Genomic DNA, 17,856 nt, shown 5'->3' with positions numbered 1-17,856 from the left:
TTGGTGGCCCAGGAAAAGCAACTGCAAACATACTACTTAATTGTGGTAATTGGGGTGGGTACTCCTACCCACCCCATCCACGGACAGGCACTGATGTGCCGACCCGTTTCAGTGGACTGGGTCTTCCAATCCTACTGATCGGGAAGTCAGACCTCAGTCACTCTTTCCTGACTAGTGGGTGCCGGTCCAAGATTAGCCCCCGTTATGTTCCGTTTGGGAGGATCCTTCACTATCCATAAATGGAGCCGTTACACTACTAGCAGCTCTGCTGCCCACACCGGCACAGGTGTCATATGCCAAAATAGGTGTCTTCTGCCTGGCATGAAGCAGGCCCTTCCAGTAAGTGTGCCCAATCACTACACAGCCCCGGAGGCCTATCAACCTCCCATCACATTGTTAACCACGTATTTTGGTTATGTTTCATCTGCAATTGCATTTCTGGGGGGGCCAAATGGCAAAAAAAAAAGTAAAGGGAATTTGTTGTTAGTTGGGAGGTAGAGTGGGAAAGATTCTTTAGAAAGAGAAACTGCCATCCCGGACGAAGCAGTTTTGTTCTCTCAAGTAATGGCCTCCTGCTTCTCCTCCTCTTTGGACATCCCTTATCTTGCGAGTGTTTCTTAACCCTGTGCTGTCTGGGCCATGACTCCCCTCTGCTTTTCCTGCAGCAATATACACCCTTAGCTGGGTATGGGCTATTCCTCAGCCTAACCCAAGATATTCCCCAATACTACATCGCTTAATCTGCATCGCTTCCCGATAGCAGGCTCTCCTTCCGCATTCTCACTACCAAATGCATCAAAGAATGTCTTTCATGGCGCGCTCTAATTTATTTTGTTGTTTGGAATTACATTAAAATAGAAAAACTGTATGGCATCGTAGACAGTGTTATGGTCCAGCTCGCTAGTCGTTGTTATAGAGGGTGCTTTTAGTGGCAAGTGCAATGATCCATACCCAAAGTTGCAACTAAATATCACATTGCCCAAAAGTACAAATACCTATGTATGGCCAGCTCTACCATTAAGCAGCTGCCTAGGGCGCTGGCTCATGGGGGAATGGGGAGGGGGAATGTCACCACTGAGTCTGCCTATCACAAAATTAAATATGTCTCTGAAAGAATTAATACAGGTCACACTTTCATCTGAAGGGATGGGAAGTGGGTATTGGTGGTGATTGGGGGCAGCACGATTAAGTTTTACCTAGGGTGCCGAGAAACCTTGCACCGGCCCTGTACCTATGATAAAGGGGTTCACACATGCCCAAGGCACGTTCACTTTAGATATGATAAAAACATTTCAGCAGATTTCAAGGTTCTATGAACCTTAGCATTTCACACAGATCACAAGGGGCCACGCTGAAAAATATTTGGATAAAATTATACTTTAAAACATCATTCTTTCAAAGATGTAGTATCAAAAATATATTTATATATATATTTACATTTTTCCAATATCCTAATTAGCAATAAAACATTTGTGAATCAAAACAACTAATAACTCAATGGTGTGACTTCTACTAAACTGATCAAAAAGTGACATCCTTGTCTACATAAGTTTTCACAGCTTAAAAAAAAGTTGAAGCCTCAGGGGGAGATGTATCAGACATTCTAAAGTGAACAGGTGACAAAGGTTGCCCACAACAACTAATCATATTCTACCTATCATTTTATAGAAGTACTTTTCAAATGAAAGTCAGACATTGGTTACTACAGACAACTTCACCATTCTTTAAATGTTTTGATAAATCACCCCCTCAATTAAACGCTCCACCACAAATCAAGAAAAATTTAAGCAAGGTACCTGCAATTTAAACCTTCACCATTCCGACATTTTAATGCTGTCCAATCTGGTAGATTACGTGCATATTCCCAACACACAACACCATATGAAAATTCTGCTTCCACCAACTATCTCCCTTTGCATGGTATGCTTACTAGAACCATGGCTCTCAGCTCCACATTCCAATTACCAAAAAGTAATGTATTGTGGATGTCTTTAACCATGCATAGGTGAGTAATCTGTTTTGCCGGGTCAGTAATTATTCCACCTACTTCCACATACTGTAATCCTTAAAACATGACCCACTGGTGATACTTGAAGGTGGAGAACCACTGCTTAAGTTAATATAAGCATCTAATAGGCTTTTTTTCCTTTAGCCTTTTGTCCACTATTCTGATATTTATGTACTCTATTGCCCAATACTAATGTGTCCAGCTCTGCAATATCACTCGCATCAGACCCTTCCTGTCCCAGGTGCCTCCAAAACTATTAACCACTCTCAAATCACTTTTCATCTCGACCACTGTAACCAACTCACTGGCCTCCCCAGCTCCCATCTCACTCCTCTTCAATCTGTACTCAACAGTACAGATAGACTTAGGGGTCTATTTACTAATCCTCGGATGGAGACAAAAAGTGGACGGAGATACAGTACCAGCCAATTAGCTCCTAACTCATGTCACAGGCTGGTTTGAAAAATGAAAGTTAGGAGCTGATTGGCTGGTACTTTCACTCTGCCCACTTTATCTCCATCCGAGGCTTAGTCAATAGACCCCTTAATTTCCCCTCCCGCAGCCGCTCCCCCACCTGGCTCTGCCAAGCCCTTCACTGGCTCCCTTTCATTTACGGTATCCTCTACAAACTCCTCACTCATGTACAAGGCCCTAATCAACTCCACTGCTCCCTACACATTCAACCTCATCTCCATACATACTACTTTCTGCCTTCTCTGGCCAACCAATGACAGTCGCTTTTCATCTACTCTGGTTACATCTCACTCAAAAATCAAAGACTTCTCCCGTGTTACCCCCTCAACTATAATGATTTGCCTCATTTGATCAACTATCCCCCAGCCTGTATAGATTAAAATGGGTGCTGAAAACCCACCTGCTCTTAAAATCAGTCCTCCACCTAGCCATGTCACTTCGTATCCTACCTCACCCTCCTGCCTCCGCCACATCATCCACCATCACTTGCTGCCATCAGCACACTCCTTAGGTCATTCCCGTTCCCACATAGATTGTAAGCTCTTATGAGCAGGGTCCTCCTCTCTCCATGTTTTCACTACTTACTTTTCTTGCTCATCAGCCTAACTCCACAGCTGTGTTGAGTTCCATGTGATCAACTCCAGCTAATGACATCCTGAGATGGCATTTAGCAATCACAGGATAGCACCATGAGACTAAAGATGGCTATCGCCAGGGATAAGCATCTCCAGGAGGAGGACTTTAATAAATAGGGGGAGACAAATAAATAAATAGGGTAAATGCTGCAAAAAAAAAAAAAACTTTTTCAAAGCATATAAGCCTTTGATAAATAGACCCCTTTTATAAATAGACCACTGAAACAAGAACAAATTCATACTGGACAATCAATCCCTCACTTCCGGCATCACTGATTCATGTTGTTGACATTCAGTGATTACAGCATAATGTACATAGGCAGGTAGGGGCCAACTGTATATCACACTTTCGAAGATGCACAATAATTTTCTTACTAATTGCAACAGGATCATTATTGGGCATCACCATAATTTAAGGGTCATACACACTGCAATATCAGCCATTTGCACAAAATCTGCAGCAAAATTAAGCATATATAGCCAACATCACATTGTACTCCGATACTTCACATAATATCAAAATCATAACAGAGTGTGGACAGGAAAGTACTTTAAAAACAGAGCAGGCATATTCCTGATGGACATAGACATCTGGATGATCTGTCACTGAAACAATCCTTTGGTGTCACTTCTAAAATATCTCAAGTCTGATCTATATTTATCTAGCACTGCTGTTATTAGAAGTCAGGCAATGCCAGCAAACCTGGGAAACTGAAAGGACTCAATTATCCAGATGACTGGCCACAAGACTGATTCTGATCTAAAGTCCTAAACGTTAGTGCAATACAGACTAAAACATACCTTAAAAAATCTATATAAAATCAGAGTCATAAAAAATTCACCAAAACAAATAGGAGGAAGCATAAAACCGTGTAATCTAAGGTGCAAACAGACTGATACCTATCACACTGCATGCACAATTTTTTTTTCCTGGAAAAAAGTTACAGCAATAATTGTTAAATAAACTGAACAAACCTAATAATACTCCATTTACTAATTCGAATAACACTACACTGAAACATGATAGGAAACTAAACACGCAATCTTCAAACAAACAGTCTCATTCCAAACATAATAGTACAGCATTGATTTGTGACCTCCAACTTCTCTTGTAACCTCCACAGACCTTACTATATTACACTACTTTTAGTATTCAGCCAGAGGCATGCATTTGTAACACATATGGCACCATCTTATTTGAAGAGAACTGTAAAACGCACTGTGTTGCATAAAAAATTTATTATAACCATCTTTTTCTCTGACAAATGGAAAAAAAAACAATACTTTAACAGATTTTATATATATATATATATATATTAAAAGAAGAATGGAGGGCGCAGGTATAAATACACAGGTTCACAATTCCATTTATTTAGAACATATGCTCACATACATCTTGGTTTAAAACGGTGCACTCAGTCCTCCGGTCTATCCAGCATCGGACCCGCTTTCTCCCGTCGATGAATCTCCTTCTACCGCAGGGATCACGGATACCGTCTGCTCTGCCACCGGGACCAGGATCAAATTCAGACCATCTGTCCTTTGCTCCACAGGCCACGATAAAGTGAAATGTGGAAAATATCCCACAAGAAAGAAAGTTGTGAACGAGTCCTCAGCTTGAAGACCTGCTAAGGCAGGCCTGGCCAACCTGTGGCTCTCCAGCTGTTGTGAAACTACAAGTCCCAGCATGCCCTGCCACAGTTTTGTTATTAGGGAATGCTAAAACTGTGGCAGGGCATGCTGGGACTTGTAGTTTCACAACAGCTGGAGAGCCACAGGTCGGCCAGGCCTGTGCTAAGGTATCTTCAGCTGGTCAGCTGAGCAAGCTCATGTAGCATTGTAGTAGGAGTTTCAGCAATGGATAGACAGATTGCCATAGGGATCAGTTATCCTTGTGGCTGCCACATTTCTCCGCAAATGTATCCATGATAAATGTGTGAATGAATAAATAAGACTGTGTGAATGAGCCCTAAAGCTAATTGAAGACAATAAAGCAGAGCTCAAACTGTCCAAGTATTAAACTCTACATAAATTAGCACACAATAACTGCAACCACATTCTTTAACCTAAATCCTAAACTAGAATGAAATGAGCCACATGCGAGTGCACTGTAATTCCAAACACACCAAGCAATGGGAGCTTAAAACAGAAAAAGCACTACACCCTGTCTACACAGCCAGAAATTTGAGGAACCGTTTTTGCAACCTATACAAACTGAATACACAGTGTATTGAACACATACTAATTATTGGACTTGCCAAAACATGTATAATTCCTGCGTATTATAATCATACTGTACTATAAAAACACACTGGGTTTTGCATTCTAGTAAAGCAAAATATAACCACAGTATGAATCAGACCCCTTCAATCATGCTTTCCCCTAGACATATTTGTAAACTTCATTAATTCATAAAACTTCTGTATAAGCCAGGAACCACAAGACGTGGATTCAGGTGAAACGATCATGTTACAACAGCAAAATCACAGCGTCCAGCTTGCTTGTCCATAATTTCCCCAAAATGAGAACAAACAAAATGTACGATGAGCCCGAATGTAGCTAGAACAGCAACACAGACTATACACATATTATATTATATATATATATATATATATATATATATATATATATATATACACACACACAGGTTGAGTATCCCTTATCCAAAATGCTTGGGCCAGAGGTATTTTGGATATGGGATTTTTCCGTATTTTGGAATAATTGCATACCATAATGAGATATCATGGTGATGGGACCTAAATCTAAGCACAGAATGCATTTATGTTACATATACACCTTATACACACAGCCTGAAGGTAATTTTAGCCAATATTTTTTATAACTTTGTGCATTAAACAAAGTGTGTCTACATTCACACAATTCATTTATGTTTCATATACACCTTATACACACAGCCTGAAGGTCATTTAATACAATATGTTTAATAACTTTGTGCACATTGAGCCATCAAAAAACAAAGGTTTCACTATCTCACTCAAAAAAGTCCGGATTTCGGAATATTCCGTATTTCGGAATATTTGGATATGGGATACTCAACCTGTATAATATTATATATATATATATATATATATATATATATATCTATCTATCTATCTATATCTCGTGTCAAGCAGCGGCACTCCACAGTCGATTTGAAGTAAAAGAAGTTTTTCTTTATTGCGGTCCGTAATAAAGAAAAACTTCTTTTACTTCAAATTGACTGTGGAGTGCCGCTGCTTGACACGATTTATGTGGGACCTCAATACGGATCCACAGAGGGCAACGGAGCAAGTAACGACTAGCACCCACACAGAGCGCCGGGCCTTTCCGCTACATATATATATATATATATATATATATATATATACATACACACACACACACACACATTATATATATATATATATATATATACACACACACACACACACACACACACACACACACACATATATATATATATATATATACACACATACATATACATACACACACACACACATATATATATATATACACACATACATGTATATATATTTTGTCAGCCTTCAGGGTATCGCAAATAACTGTTCCAAATTAATAGGAGTGTTTCAGGCCTGCTAGGAGACCTTTGTCAAGATGATTATTTGGTTCAATTGGGCGTTAACTGTGTTTTATTCTATTGGATTGCAGTCTGTCTTGACAAAGGTCTCACAGCAGACTGAAACATTTGCTTCTGACATGTTTGTAGGAGTTACTCATTTTCTATTTGATATTCAAAATCTGTAAGAACACGCTTAATGGATTTGGAAATTATATATTATAATTTCAGATATGTACTTTGCATTACTGCAGCAAATACTGTGTTACAAGGGGCGTATTTATCAAAGCTCGAAGAGAGATAAACTTGTGAGAGATAAAGTACCAGACAACCATCTTCTGCCTTACATGTTACAGGCTGTGTTTGAAAAATGACAGACAGGAGCTGATCGGTTGGTATTTTATCTCTCTCCAAGCTTTGATATATACCCCGCCCCTAAATATTTAAGCTGTGTTATACCCATAATAGCAGTTTAATAGCCTGAAGAGTAATCAAATTGTGAGATAAAGTACCAAATCAATTAGATCCCAACTGTCAAACACAGCTGTAAAATGTAAGGCAGAAGCTGATTAGCTAGTACTTTATCTCTCACAAGTCTCTCTACAAGCTTTAATAAATACCACCCTAAATTTATTCAGGGCAAGAACTGTACAGAACATTTTCGTCAGTCATCCAAGCTCAATGTTGTTAAACGTGTGGCCTATGTACGAGATTCCACCATACATGGACAATCTTCTAATTTGCGGACACCCATCTTTATAAAAGTGCATTTCCTTTAGCTTCTAGGCGTCGAATTAGTATTTCTTATCATGAAAACGTGAGAGTACCAACCACCTCCACCGTTTTAAAAGGCACATAAATTAGCATGCACTGCATAGAGTGAAGTTTATACATTTCAGCATTGTGCTTCCAAGACGAACATGCATAGAAAGAGTTAAATACAGGTTAGACCAGCTGTGCTACATTAGAACACCAGACAGTACCCAATTAGAGTCAGCATTAGTGACTGACTGACTGACTTGCTCCACATCTGTCAGTTTGCAGCTTCCTTTATCAACAAGTCATAATTCAGTCAATACTCTGTCACTTGCAATTTATTAGCAACAAGGCATTAGGAATATAATAATGCAACTTACTTGACTGTAACACGATTTGATAAATCCTGAAGATCACCAGGATGAAACAGTTGTGCTTCTTTCAATCCAAGTTTCTCGCACGCCCGCAAGAAAACATTGATATTATCCTGAGAAGATAAGTGGGGAAAATGATTGCTTAGCTGAGCAATTCGAAATCAAAACAGCTTATCGAAGTCCAAAATTCCAAAGTCCACAAGAAAGGAGAGATAGCATAAATTCAGCAAGCAGGGAGTATGTATTGTAATAATGTTTCATAGACAACAGTAGGCTGCCTCTAACTTGTGTGGCTGAGTGACGCTGCAAAGTTTACCTGCTGTAGTCAGAAAAGTACACTTTGATGTCAGGCCTACAAGCAAACGCCCTCTTTCTTTCTTTGCACGGCAAACCTCACCTCTTGTTAGGACTTTAAAAATAACTACAGCTAATGACATTGACCCACCCAGAAACTACTGTCAGTGCAGGCATAGGAGGCTGAGGAAAAAGAGGAGGGACATTCTGTTTCTATAGAGCACTGAATGATTGGGACACTGCACCTGGAATCTAGGTTTGGCCGTTTAGCAAGATCCTTACAGAATGTCAGCATACACAGACGGAAGGTAAAAATGTCACAACTATGATCTAGCATGGGAAGGATAAAAACGTAAATTTAAAAATAAAGAGACAAGAATTCAGGAGTGGTAGATTACTCATTAGCTGCACCTGTTGAACACGCTGCTTCAGCTAAGTGTAGACAGACCTATAAAAAGCTCAATAGCAACTCAGATGTTACTTTGCATTCAGCTGTTACAAATGACCAAAAGACAAGCATGTTTTTAACATACACTACTTTTTAAGGCCATCAAACAAATATGCAGCCATGTCTACGCTTGTTATGATACTACAACTCCCAGCAAATCATCACAGTTAGAAGTGCAGTCTCAATGAGAAGAGCTAGGGTACAAAAGTAACAGAAAAAAATGACTCTTACAAGAGAATTGCTAAACTACAATCCCAGCATGGCATGGAAAAACGGTAAATAAGCACCAGTCTGTCAGCGCTGGTAAACAGTTCCCAAGATATTACACAGGAGATAAAGACTCCAGTTACTATACATGTCTGTTAACAAACTGCAAGCTCAGTCTGCTGACACCTACTGTAACCCATAGGCAAATAACAAAAACACCACATGGAAGTAAAAAGAAGTCCCACCCAGTGCATTTGTTGTACAGGATGTTTAATGACATGATCTGCTGCTTTGCCTATGCATGGAAACTTACTGAAACATGGTTAATAATGACATTAGTATGCAAAGGTACAATGTATTCAACAAAAATGAAAGTAAATGCCTGCTACCTTCTCACACAATTCCTTTAAACTGGGACACTCATGATTTAAACAAGTTTTGTGGCTGGCTGGCTTCAAGTCTACCTTTCACCTGGATTTAATCAGCAAGCTAACATGTCCAAATAAATGTGTGTATGTATATAGATATAGAGATCGATAGATCGATAGATCGACACACACAGCAGAACAGAACTTGTATTGGAAAACAGCTGCGTCTGTGACATTGTTGCACTTCGTATACAGAATCAGAAACTCAGTCACACACAGATATACAAGTGTCATATCAAATTAATCTGCACAGTCTCCTCGTGCATCCTAGTTACACTGCACTGTGACTAATAAGACACATTTTTGTCAAAAGAGAAGCAAAAAGAGGCTCAATGCTGGAAGATTCTCATGTGACCTGGCGTGCCAAGAGGAGCTGTGTTGGAGTGACTGCAGGAGTGATCAATGAGGACACGTCTGTATATACATACACACACACCTATATATGTGTTAATATAAACACCCATCAGCTATAATATTAAAGTATTAAAACCACCAGCCTAATACTGTATAGGTCCCCCTCTTGCCACCAAAACATCTCAAAACCTTTGAGGCATTAACTCCACAAGATGTCTGAGGGCGTCCTGTGGTATCTGGCACCAAGACGTTAGCAGAAGATCCCTTAAATCCTGTACATTGTGAGATTGGGGCTGCATGGCTCAGACTGTTTTTTTGCAGTAAATCCAACAAATGCTCGATCTTGTTGAGATCTGGATAATTTGGAGGCCAAGTCAACACCTTGAACTCTCATGTTCCTCAAACCATTCCCAAACAAGTTTTGCAGCATGGCAGGGTGCATTGTCCTGCTGAAAAAGGCCACTACCATCAGGGAATACATGAATGGCAGGACCCAAGGTTTTCCAGTAGAACATTGCTCAAAGCATCCCCGACTTTGCCAGCTTGCCTTCTTCCTGTACTGCATCCTGATGCCATCTCTTCCCCAGGCAAACAACGCAATCGCATCGGACCATAAACATGATATAAAAGAAAATGCAATTGATCAGAACAGGCCACCTTCTTCCAATGCTCAATTCGGACAACCGTGTGCCAATTGAAGGTGTTTTCAGCAATGGTGTCAATAAGGACACTAACTGGTCTGTGGTTATGTTTGCAAGATGCAACGTGTTCTGGCACATTTACCAAACACCAATCTTTCATAGCTAGCATTAACTTTTTCAGCAAATTGTGCTACATTAGCTCTTCTGTGGGATTTGACCAGACAGGCTAGCTTTCACTCCCCACGCACATCAATAAGCCTTGGATGTCCATGACCTTGGTGCCAGTTCACTTGTTACCCTTCCTTGGCACACTATTGGTATGTACTATTTATTGCATATTAGGAACACCCCAGAAGACCTGTCATTTTGGAGATGCTCTGACCCAGTGATCTAGCCATCACAATTAATAATCAATGTTATTCAATCCACCTGTATATACACCTATGTGTACATGTATACACACACACACACACACACACACACACACACAATACAGATAGATAGATAGATAGATAGATAGATAGATAGATAGATAGATAGATAGATAGATAGATAGATAGATAGTGTTCGAACACCAATGTTTCTCAGTTTTTATAGAAATGTTCAGGAATTCAAGTCCAGTAAATAACCGGAAATGGTACAAGGATAAGCGGGAACTGGTTCTAGTGAATAAGCAATGGGTTTAGTGCTTACAGTGGGTGTGGTTCAATTACGGGTGGATTGGGATCAAACACCAGCCCGGGAAATTTATGGAAGCAGCCCTAATGAGGGCAGAGTCTGAAGGGGAGGGGCCTGTCAAGAGAACAGGGGTCACTCCTCAGAGGTCCTGATTCTCAGATAGACACAGTTGGGGCCTGCTTTGCTTTACGTTATGCTAATGTTTACCTGCGACCTTATGCATATGCTGCTACAATGCCCTTCCCTGATGTACATCTGTACATCTAAATATACACGGACTGATATGCCCACTTTCAGTGTATACTGACACTGCAGTCATGCCTTTGATCTACTTCTGATTCTATTGATTTTTCATTCTACAAACCCCCTTTTTTTAACCTTATATGTTTCAAAGTACAGGGAGGGGGAGCACACACTACATACAGCACAGTACAGGGAGAGGGAGCACACACTACATACAGCACAGTACAGGGAGGGGGAGCACACACTACATACCGCACACTACAGGGAGGGGGAGCACACACTACATATCGCACACTACAGGGAGGGGGAGCACAACACTACATACAGCACAGTACAGGGAGGGGGAGCACACACTACATACAGCACAGTACAGGGAGGGGGAGCACACACTACATACAGCACAGTATAGGGAGGGGGAGCACACACTACATACAGCACAGTACAGGGAGGGGGAGCACACACTACATACAGCACAGTACAGGGAGAGGGAGCACACACTACATACAGCACAGTACAGGGAGAGGGAGCACACACTACATACAGCACAGTACAGGGAGGGGGAGCACACACTACATACAGCACAGTACAGGGAGAGGGAGCACACACTACATACAGCACAGTACAGGGAGGGGGAGCACACACTACATACCGCACACTACAGGGAGGGGGAGAACACACTACATACCGCACACTACAGGGAGGGGGAGCACACACTACATACCGCACAGTACAGGGAGGGGGAGCACACACTACATACAGCACAGTATAGGGAGGGGGAGCACACACTACATACAGCACAGTACAGGGAGAGGGAGCACACACTACATACCGCACACTACAGGGAGGGGGAGCACACACTACATACCGCACAGTACAGGGAGGGGGAGCACACACTACATACAGCACAGTATAGGGAGGGGGAGCACACACTACATACAGCACAGTACAGGGAGAGGGAGCACACACTACATACCGCACACTACACTACAGGGAGGGGGAGCACACACTACATACCGCACAGTACAGGGAGGGGAAGCACACACTACATACAGCACAGTATAGGGAGGGGGAGCACACACTACATACCGCACACTACAGGGAGAGGGAGCACCCACTACATACCGCACACTACAGGGAGGGGGAGCACACACTACATACCGCACAGTACAGGGAGGGGGAGCACACACTACATACAGCACAGTATAGGGAGGGGGAGCACACACTACATACAGCACAGTACAGGGAGAGGGAGCACACACTACATACCGCACAGTACAGGGAGGAGGAGCACACACTACATACAGCACAGTACAGGGAGAGGGAGCACGCACTATATACAGCACAGTACAGGAAGGGGGAGCACACACTACATACAGCACAGTACAGGGAGGGAGCACACACTACATACAGCACAGGGAGAGGGAGCACACACTACATACAGCACAGTACAGGGAGAGGGAGCACGCACTATATACAGCACAGTACAGGAAGGGGGAGCACACACTACATACAGCACAGTACAGGGAGGGGGAGCACACAGTACATACAGCACAGGGAGGGGGAGCACACAGTACATACAGCACAGTACAGGGAGGGGGAGCACACACTACATACAGCACAGTACAGGGAGGGGGAGCATACACTACATACAGCACAGTACAGGGAGGAGGAGCACACACTACATACAGCACAGTACAGGGAGAGGGAGCACGCACTACATACAGCACAGTACAGGGAGAGGGAGCACGCACTACATACAGCACAGTACAGGGAGGGGGAGCACACACTACATACAGCACAGTACAGGGAGGGGGAGCACACACTACATACAGCACAGTACAGGGAGGGGGAGCACACACTACATACAGCGCAGTACAGGGACGGGGAGCACACACTACATACAGCACAGTACAGGGACGGGGAGCACACACTACATACAGCACAGTACAGGGACGGGGAGCACACACTACATACAGCACAGTACAGGGACGGGGAGCACACATTACATACAGCACAGTACAGGGAGGAGGCGCACACACTGCATACAGCACAGTTCAGGGAGAGGGAGCACGCACTATATACAGCACAGTACAGGAAGGGGGAGCACGCACTACATACAGCACAGTACAGGGAAGGAGCACACACTATATACAGCACAGTACAGGGAAGGAGCACACACTATATACAGCACAGTACAGGGTAGGAGCACACACTACATACAGCACAGTACAGGGAGGTGGAGCACACACAAGTAGTGAAACACAGGCACAGGGGACCAGCGCATCAGAATCTGTCCCAGTGGCCAATCCGCCCCTGATTACATACATAGCTATCACATTATTACATGAATAGCACCACATTACAGGTATAGCACCTCATTACACAAATAGCACCACATTACATACCTAGCCACAGCATTACATACATAGCCACCACATTACATACGTAGACACCGCATTACATAAATAGGCCCATCATCATGGACAGACATTGAGCAGCTATAGGGCTGAAGAACTTTGCATTCGAGATTATCCCAGGGCTGGCTGTGAGTGCTGCCTGATCAGCTGGCATACTGAGAACAAGGTACATCCTGCTCCTGTCCAGTCCCCAAACCATACACTGTGATCGGTGACGCCCTAACCCTTACACCATCATGATAATGCAAATAATGTAATTAAAACCTCTCTGCAGGGTCCTCTTCAGTGCTCAGTTGCCGCTCTGGCCAGTTCAGTGAGAGTGCGGCAGCTAGGGTGGCGGCGGGTACAGTGAACCCGGCTCCGGCCATCGCTATGCAGCCCATCGGAATCTGTCATGGTGTCCTGGTGGGCCAATCCTCCCCTGGGTTAAATAGACCTACAGTAAATTGCTAGACAGTCAATAGATCGACCCCATATGGTCAACAAGGTTGAAAGGTTGGCAGTACAAAAAGTCAACATGGCCACAAGTTCAACATGGAAATGGTCGACACAAAAATAAAAAAAAACAGTTGACAAACATACAAGTTTTGTATGTTTCAGCATATCTGAGCCAAATTAGTGGAAACGTATACCAGGTTTCAGACAAGGTGCCTCGCTCTGCACTTGGCACATGTTGCTATTTGCAATTGTAGTCCACGTGGATGGTAAATTATGAAATTTGTTTGTTTTTTACGCGTCGACCTTTTGACTATGTCGACCTATTGAATGCCGATCATATTGTATTAACCTATTGACTGTGTAACTAGACACCGTCTATCCAGTGTCTGGAACCCCTTACAGTTGTTCTACAATAACTTTAAAAGAAAAAGAAAATTGGCTTGCCATGTCGACAAGACCACCTTCCAGTCTACAGTAATCCACTGGCAGTGTTTCGTGGCCCATGAAACACTGCCAGTGAATTACTGAAGACTGGAAGGTGGTTTAATGAACAAAAATCTTGGCTTCATCAAATAGACATTTTGCATGCCACTGAGCAGGCAATATGACAGTTCCTCAGTATGTGTAGTTTATAAACTAGACAGCGCTTCATGTTTTACTATTAAAAGAATTGTCTTTTAAATTTCACACACACCAGGAAGCAGCAGTTTTTAAATCAGATGCTTAGTAAATAAACCTGTGGCACAACTGTCAAACATGGTGGAGAAAAGTGATGGTCTTTTGCTGGAACCAGAGCTGGTGACTTGCCACAGAGTTACTTTGGCCCTGAACCAAAGGGTTACCATAGCATTTTACAGCGCCATGCAATATCCAATCCCAGTTCAGTTGGTCAATGGTTCATCTTACAGCAAGATAACTACCTAAAATATACCCCCAGGCTACAGTATGTTGGTACTGCCTTTGAGAAAAAACAAGATGCAAGGCTTCGGCCTATTTCTCCATTCTTAAACCCCACTGAGCTACATTTAGCTAAACCAGGAAGACCGGTGAAAGCAAAGCAACCTATAAAGTTCAATACATTTGTAGGAATTTCTGGAAAGATCTTTCCGATCACTGTTTGATTTCCATTGTAGAAAGAATGATACCATTGTGCGATTATATCTGCAAAAGGTGGCCTCTTTGAGGACTCAAATCATTTAGTTTAAATGGTGTTAAATAAAATTATTTTATAATTTATTGTATCCTCTTTATTTGTTTTATGCTTTCATTTCAGACAGATAGATGAAAACAGACAATTATAAGGCAGCAACTCCTAAGCAAGGTCAAAATGTGCAATTGTGATCTGTATGGCTTTTGACGATGGAATGATTACTGGTAACAGACGATACAGTTTGTGTATCTCTGAAACGGTCAATTCCTATGACTTTCACATGGAACAGTCTCTGCAGTTTACACAGAATAGTGCATAAAACTGAACACATCCAGTGAGTGGTAGTTCTGTGTTAATCAGTTAGGTCAAAGGAGAATGACCATACTGCTTCAAACTGACAGAACGGTGACAGTGACTCAAATTGCATGCATGTCAACACTTGAAGTGGATTGGCTAATGCAGAATAAGATCATGTTCTACTCTTGTTAACCAAGAAAAGGAAGTGAATACTACTGTGTCATAAACTTCCCAAAACTGGAGACCTGAATATTGGAATACTTTCACCTGGTATGACAAATCTCAATTTCTGCTGCAATATGTACTACATACATGCATTGCAAACATCAGGGGAGTGTACAGACAATAATAAAAATGGAATATTTAAGACCATTTCAAACAAGAGCCAACCATTCAAGACCAGAATAATTTGCCCGCAATCACCCCATATGGTCCACATGCATCTTGCAGCCCTTGAGGGAAAAAAAACATCACACAGTAGTTAAGATTGCCTCAGCATAGCAGATAACCAATAGTGTTTCTAAATGTAAATTTGGCCATACATTAGTTGACCTGCTCCTTTTATCAAGCACCAGGTCAACGTCAAAGCTGATAATTTGATCAAGTAACCCTCAGTCCAAAAGTCTTGACCACTTCCAGATTACTTAGTGGGGTCCTAATATTGAGATCAGACGATAACTGTCCACAAAGTCGGATAATGGTCATCACATGACAGCACTCGTTTATAGCATAGTAAGAGCCAGCACTTGGCGATGTTCTCATCTGCACACATGAGCAGCGATGTCATCAACCCAGCAATAAGCCAGTTCCTTCAGCCGGTCTGAAAGGGGTCTCAGCCGGGTCGCACCCAGGTTGGACCAGTATACAAAATACTGGAATTTCCATCTAAAAGGGATATTAGTCTGCTCTTTACCCCATGAACTCAATAATGCAAGATAATTTACCATAGATGTGGATGTATAGTAAAGATAAGCTGCACCCTTCTATTGCCTAGTATATTAAATTACCCCTTATAATTGTCTCCCTTCCACCAGGTTAACGCAATCTGCCACACAACCCATGTAATGCATCTTTGGGAGCTAGTCACCACGCATAGCCTGTAATAAAGCACATTTCTCCTGCGGGGTACACTGGGCTCCACAAGGATAGACATTGGGGTGTAGAGTAGGATATGATCCGAAGCACCAACAGGCTCAAAAGCTTTGACCTTCTTCCCAAGATGCATAGCGCCACCTCCTATATCACCCCGCCTCCTTGCACAGGAGCTCAGTTTGTAGTTAGTGCTTGCAAGTGCAAGCATGTAACAGGAAGAGCTGCTCACAGCAGCTCTGTAAAAGCTTTTTCTGAGGAAAAAAAAGAAGACTACAAGGGCTGCAGCAGAGGCACAGATTGTCAGTAGACATTGCCTGCTGCAGCTCCATCTCTCCCCCAGCGGCGCTATACACTCCTGTGCCCTGATTGCCGGGTACCTACAGCAGGAGGCTCCGGTTTTCTTCCAAATTAGTCACACACGGCTGGGGCTCTCCGGGATCGCGTGGCCGCACTTCGGGAGGTGGTAACTGGGTCCCACACTTTATCGCGATCCGGCACGGCCGGTGGGAGGCAAGCCACGCGCGCTGGCGGTGGACACTGTGGCAGTACAGGCGATCCCACTAGATCACCAGGGCATGGGACAGGTCAAGTTCTCTCTATAAACTGTTTTATTAGAGCCCGCAGTACCCGGTGGTTTTGCCAGCAGGGGGATAGAGCTTGGACCTGAAGCCCCTCCCCCAGCCCCAGGGCGCCATTTTCTGCAAATGTTCCCGCCCTGGAGCTGCATATCTGTCTCTCCCTCACTCCCCGTCAGTGTCTGCGGCACCATTATCCCTCAGCTCACTGTTCCTGGGAATGCTTGGGCAAATCCTCCTATGTAAAGCCGCCTGGTTGTCAGTGCTGTGACTTTACAAGACACTTAAGTATTCTACCTGCCTTTTTTAGTCAGTGTTAGTTAAGAAAGAGTGCACTTAGTCAGGGTTTCCTAGTACAATTACCCTGTGATATACATCCAGTTCTTACTGTGTACTGTTATATCTATTGTTATATAGCTGGGTAAGCTAGTCCAGTGCAGTATTATTGTTCGTAATAACCTCTGCATTCTACAGACTGACTATTTGTGTGTGCATTTGATAGCTGAGTGGTGTCCATTTCGTGTCTTTCACTCAACCTGCTATCCCTATATTCTATAACCTGAGGGGGCTTGGTGCGTCAGCTTTTATCTAATACAGGATTTTCAAAGATATACTGTATTACGTATTTTTCTCTGTGATTTAGTCACCATATCTCTCCTTTATCTCTGCTGGTGCTGACTACACTGCACAGGGGTTTGGGCTAGAGGTATTGTGCTGCTGAAAAATTGTACTGTGTTACCTGATACTGCAAGTTATATCATGTCTGC

At 42.7% G+C, this 17,856-nt stretch overlaps 1 protein-coding gene across 10 annotated transcripts in view; it reads right to left on the bottom strand.

The window, feature by feature from the left end:
* The window catches only part of LMO7 (LIM domain 7), a 311,711-nt gene that overhangs the window by 125,244 nt on the left and 168,611 nt on the right, over nt 1–17,856 (bottom strand). For all 10 annotated transcript variants that reach the window (XM_063952955.1, XM_063952957.1, XM_063952951.1 and 7 more), the window contains exon 5: nt 7,834–7,940. In XM_063952955.1, the coding sequence (XP_063809025.1) occupies nt 7,834–7,940 (107 nt within the window). The remainder of the gene's footprint in view (nt 1–7,833; nt 7,941–17,856) is intronic.

The sequence above is a fragment of the Pseudophryne corroboree genome, chromosome 2 (genome assembly GCF_028390025.1).
Source record: "Pseudophryne corroboree isolate aPseCor3 chromosome 2, aPseCor3.hap2, whole genome shotgun sequence".
NCBI lineage: Eukaryota > Metazoa > Chordata > Amphibia > Anura > Myobatrachidae > Pseudophryne > Pseudophryne corroboree.
This window is presented reverse-complemented; position numbering and strand designations above follow the sequence as displayed.